At 47.8% G+C, this 5,383-nt stretch overlaps 1 protein-coding gene across 4 annotated transcripts in view; it reads left to right on the top strand.

Annotated features, from left to right (window-relative positions):
* The window catches only part of GON4L (gon-4 like), a 32,567-nt gene that overhangs the window by 23,549 nt on the left and 3,635 nt on the right, over positions 1-5,383 (top strand). For 2 of the 4 annotated variants that reach the window (XM_035903934.1, XM_035903933.1), the window contains exons 22-28: positions 418-599; positions 1,105-1,302; positions 1,850-1,993; positions 2,475-2,618; positions 2,931-3,050; positions 3,341-3,454; positions 3,931-4,138. In XM_035903934.1, the coding sequence (XP_035759827.1) occupies positions 418-599; positions 1,105-1,302; positions 1,850-1,993; positions 2,475-2,618; positions 2,931-3,050; positions 3,341-3,454; positions 3,931-4,138 (1,110 nt within the window). Of the gene's footprint in view, positions 1-417; positions 600-1,076; positions 1,303-1,849; positions 1,994-2,474; positions 2,619-2,930; positions 3,051-3,340; positions 3,455-3,930; positions 4,139-5,383 lie in introns of those variants that run through there. The other 2 variants (XM_035903932.1, XM_035903935.1) reach the window with 2 other exon arrangements.

The following is a 5,383-nucleotide window of genomic DNA, read 5'->3' as shown; positions in this document are numbered from 1 at the left end:
AAGGGAAGGGGTCGAGTCCCCAGCCCTGGGGAGATTTAACAGCCGGGCAGAGGTGGTGCTGAGGGCCAGGGTTTGGGGGTGGGATGGTAGGGGTAGGGGAGCGGTTGGGCTGGGGGAGCTTAAAGGGCTTTGCCAACCCAAACGATTCTGTGATTTTATGATTCTAGCTTAGTAACAGCTAGGATAGGTTTGTTGCTGTATCCAGAGATTTTTCCTGTCAGATGCTATAGAAATAAACAGCCAATTTGAAATACATTGGCCAGCCTGAATAGTGAAAAGTATATTGCTCATACCCTTACAGGAGAGCGTAAGCGTAAGTGCTTTTCTGTTGCAATATTGATCTAGAAGAGTCGTTGTCTGCCAGCCTGGGGGATGTAGGGAATGTGCCTGTACAACATGCTTTGTGCTTCTTCACAGGAGAAAACATTAAAGCCCCTGGGAAGAGCAGGAGCTCCCACAGAACCAGAAATAAGAGGGGACGGGCTCGTGCTAGCAAAGATACATCTAAGCTGCTCCTCTTGTACGATGAAGACATCCTGGAGAGAGATCCCCTGCGGGAACAGAAAGATCTGGCGTTTGCACAAGCCTATCTAACCAGGGTAAGCCAGACCAGTACGTAACCCAGAAAGAACGTCGGACACTTCGAGTCCTCTAACGCAGTTCACACCTGAGCCATGTAACTGCCGGTTCTAACGGGGTGTACTGGATCTGGTTGGGATGGAGTTCTCTTTCTTCATAGCACCCCGTATCGTGGTCCTTTACTTACTAAACTGTCTTCATCTCCACCTGTGAGTTTTCTTGCTTTTGCTCTTCCTCTTCCCTGTCCTGCCTGGGGGAGGCAGGAAGTGAGCGGGGTGCTTAGCTGCTGGCTGCACTTGGCCCACAACACCAGGCCTCTTAAAACCAGAATTTCATAGTCTGGGCTTTGGTTCCCTTCTTCCTTGTGAACAGTTCAAATTTCTCTTTAAGGAAGAGATGTGGTTGGCTCAGCAAAGCTGGAAGCACTGTGTAAATCCTGAGCAGCAGGAGATCAAAGATGATAAAGTTAACTTGTTTTCTTCCTGGATGTTACATAGTCCTATAAGGGTCTGTTGCTCTTTCCAGGTGCGTGAAGCCTTGCAGCATGTTCCTGGAAAGTACGAAGACTTTCTTCGCGTTATCTATGAGTTTGAGATCAGCACGGGCAAGCGGACAGCTGTGGATCTCTATTCCACTCTACAGAAGCTGTTGCATGACTGGCCACAGTTGCTCACGGATTTTGCTGCCTTCCTTTTACCAGAACAAGCTTTGGAGTGTGGACTGGTAGGTAGAACAAAAGAAGGAAACCAAATTTTCATCAGACAATGGGAGTGAAAGAATAAGGAATTCTTTCTAGGGCAAGAAAGGTAAACAGCTGGTAAATCATTTGCTTACCTTGCTGGTTTATTAATCAGACTTGAAAAGTCTAGTGTTTGTTTTAAGTCTCCTACTAAACATGACGGTGGAGAATCAGCTGCTCCCAGTTACATCGCAGAACCTGACTGCAGAGACAGCGTGCAGATACAGCACGTGGAACGGTTCCCTTGTCTCACGAATCAGCCTTCCACTTTATGACAGAGGTTTTCCCCTGTTCCATTCTCTCTGGATTTTCCTATCTTACGTGCGTATGGTCGAAGCAGAACTTTACAGCTCACATTGATTATACAAAGTCTTGTTTCTGTTCCTCCACCTTTTCCCAGTTTTGCATTGGGTGTCAATACAAATGGAAAACAAATAGCAAGGCGGGCATTTTATAGCTTGCTTAAGCCAGCTAGAGATGCTTGGAAATCTATTCCTGAACATGAGGAGTGAATCTTTTTCTCTTGGTCAGTTTGAAGAGCAGCAAGCATTTGAAAAAAGCCGGAAGTTCCTCAGGCAGCTGGAGATTTGTTTTGCTGAAAATCCTGCCCACCATCAAAAGATCATCAAAGTTCTGCAGAGTTGTGCAGACTGCCTCCCCCAGGAGATTGCAGAGGTAATCAGGCATCCAGGTATCTCCTTTCGCCCAAAACCCCCAGGAATGCAATTAGCTCGCCTGCTTCCCTCCTCCAACGTGCTGCTCTTTGAGTCCACAAGAGTTTAGCGAGTGTGATCTCCCTCTGTGGGGCGCGGTAGAGAATTGAAGCTGCCTCTTCAAGGGGCTTCACAATTAACTGGCCCGCGTGAGTCTCTTCTCTCCTACCTCCACCTTGCTTTTATCACCTCGCAGGTGAAATTTTAGCTTAGTGCCTCCTACAGAGTCTGCCTAGAATTTTGGAGGGATATTTCTATGCTAATTTGATAGCTGGATGGGGAATGATGTCAAAAGATTAGTGAAGTAGTACCAATGCAAGCATAAACTTCCATGTTGGAGGTCTGATAAGTCTTGATGTTCCACTTGCTTTGGGAAATCCTTCTGAGAAGAATGTGGTGACATGGAAGGAAACACTCCTTTTCTCTGGATTTCTCTCTTTCAGCTGAAGACCCAAATGTGGCAGCTGTTGAAAGGACACGACCACTTGCAGGATGAGTTCTCCATTTTCTTTGATCACTTGCGGCCCTCAGCCAGCCGCATGGGAGATTTTGAGGAGATCAACTGGACAGAAGAGAAGGAATATGAGGTGGAGTAATCTTTTCCCCAGGACCAGAAGAGATAAGAGCAGAGATACTAGACATGTTTGGACTTGAAGGACTCCAACTGAGGCTGTGTTTCTGGAGTGAGGGAAGCAGCAGGGTGGGATAGCTGCTGGTGGACCAAAGCAAATTTTACAAATTTTTTTACAGTATTTATGTCTCTTCTAACATAATTGAACTTGTGATGTGCTGGAACTGAGCTCAATATTCAGAAATTCATGGGGAAAATGAAGTTTGGTCTGCTGAAGAGCTATTGTGATAGAGCAGGGTTTGTGTGTTTTGGTTTTTTTTTTTTGTAGTTTGATGGGTTTGAAGAGGTGTCTTTGCCAGATGTGGAAGAGGAGGATGAACCACCCAAGATGCATGCAGCCTCAAAAAATAAGAAGCGGAAAGAGATCGGAGGCCAGAACAATGACAAGGTGGGCCTGGGGTATCTCACTAGACTGCATATCTGGACTCTGAGCAAAATGCATGCCCATGAGGATAAACGTGTCTTAGAGAGACGCGCCAACAGCCTGAAAAGATTTGAAGAAAGGGGATCGAAATGTTTCTGTGGTGCTTTGCTTGCTAGCAGCATAATCGCTTTAGTTTTCTGAGTGTGCGCTGGGTGCCGCTCAGCCCTTCCTGGCTCCCTCGGGGGTCAACCTTCCCCTGACTGTCATCTTTGTGTACCGTGCGCGTTTGTCAGCTGGAGTATGTCTGTTTCCAGGAGGTCGAGTGGGTAGATGGGATGAAGGAATGTTCATGTTCCTGCCATGAAGGGAGTAGCGATCTCAAGCTAAAGAAAAGCAAAAGGAGGACCTGCAGCCATTGTAGTAGTAAGGTTAGTGGATAGGCCGAGTCACTGGAGCGGTGAGTGGAAAGTAGAGTCCTGCCAAGAGTCCCCCTGTTGTGATGATCTGACCAGCCTTGGGCCTCATGTCTCCAAAACCATGTCTTGAGGAAGAAAGTAAATGAAAAGATGACCAGCAGTGTCTCCCTCTTCAGAGCTCTGCCTGCACTGCCTGGCCTTCCCCTGTCTATCTCCTGCTCACTTTCTACTGCCCCTCCTTGCTATGCTAAATAACGTTAATTTTTATATTCTTTTGAGTTAAGAATAAGCTTTCTTAGTGGAAGATGCTTGGGTGGCCACTGCATGAAAAGAACTGTGCCTGTTTATCATAATAAAAAAGATTCGGCTTTTCTGAATGCCAAATACTGCTAAACTGAAGCCTGTGTTAGGGCCAAGGAAAGGCTGAGGTGTTAGGTTTGGATTGGTGTACCACGTCTGTAACTGAATGCCTGTGTATTGATTGGCAGGCCTGTGAAAACAAATTTTATAAAACTAAAGATCCTCAAGAGCTCACTGCAAGCCTCGTTCAACAAGAATCGAGTCCTCGGCCTGAAGGGAAGGATTCTGGAATGTCTAAGGAAGCTGCAGAAGAAAGCCTGGAGACCAGAGATGAGGGAGAAGATGTCCAGAGCAGAACAAAACCCGTATCCAGGAAAGTGGACTCTCTGGCTTCAGGTATGTGGAAGTCCTATGTACAGGCAGGTATATCCTTCATCTCCAAACTGGTTCACACAAATCAAAATGGGTACGGGAGTTTCTAATGCAAATTTATTGAGATAATGAGAACTTGTAATAATTTTTTCAGTTTTTCCTTCTGTTATGCACTCTGGATGCTCTAAACATGACATCTCCAGAGCACTCCCTTCAAAAAAAGCTTTCCTGACTAGAGGAATATTCTCCCCTTTTCAGAATGATTGGTCCATTTAAGCTTCTCTTGCCAGTGTACTGATCCGATTGCCAGTACTACCAGTCCATGATACTGTTTTCTTTTTCCAGTTTTCATTGTAGCACAGCAATTAAAAATCGCCATCTCTCTGATCTTCCTTTAAATGATCTCCTTTGTGTTACTTGTTTCTCCTTCAGTCTGGTACAGACAAGGGGAAACGTGATTACTGCAGGAGAAACAACCTGAGAGAGAGCTTTCTCTCAGTAGCCGTGCCTCAGTGGGAGATGATGCACGGGTTAAATACAGCAGTTTAAGTGTAATGCAGCCTGAGCTCTGGTTTATAGTGGGTTTGTAAGTAGGGCGCCAAGAGCAGCAACATCTCTTTCACTTGAGAATTTTGTTCTGGGCAATGCGCTTGAGCTTTTCATGTGTTCAGCATTCTCCTGGAGAAAATGGCTTCTCATGGCTTGGACGTGTACACTCTTCATTGGGTAAAAAAACTGGCTGGATGGCTAAGCCCGGAGTTGTGGTCAACAGAGGTCAATCCAGTTGGTGGCAGGTCACAAGCGGTGTCCTCCAGGGCTCAGTTTTGGGGCCAGTTCTGTTTAACATCTTTATCAATGACCTGGGCGAGGGGATCGAGGGCACCCCCAGTCAGTTTGCAGATGGCACCAAGCTGGGTGGGAGTGTGGATCTGCTGGGGGGAGGGGGCTCTGCAGAGGGACCTGGCCAGGCTGGAGACATGGGCCCAGCCCAATTGGGTGAGGGTCAACAAGGCCAAGGGCCGGGTCCTGCCCTGGGGTCACCACAACCCCACACAGCGCTCCAGGCGTGGGGCAGAGGGGCTGGAAAGCTGCCCGGCGGAAAAGGCCCTGGGGGGGTTGGTTGAGAGGGGGCTGAATAGGAGCCAGCAGGGTGCCCAGGTGGCCAAGAGGGCCAAGGGCATCCTGGCTTGTCTCAGGAGTGGTGTGGCCAGCAGGAGCAGGGCAGGGAGCGTGCCCCTGTGCTGGGCACTGGGGGGGCCGCCCCTCGCG

Source organism: Egretta garzetta, unplaced genomic scaffold (genome assembly GCF_000687185.1).
Source record: "Egretta garzetta isolate BGI_Z169 unplaced genomic scaffold, ASM68718v1 scaffold141, whole genome shotgun sequence".
Taxonomy (NCBI): domain Eukaryota; kingdom Metazoa; phylum Chordata; class Aves; order Pelecaniformes; family Ardeidae; genus Egretta; species Egretta garzetta.
The sequence above is the reverse complement of the archived record's forward strand: the minus strand, read 5'-3'. Positions and strand labels throughout refer to the sequence as shown.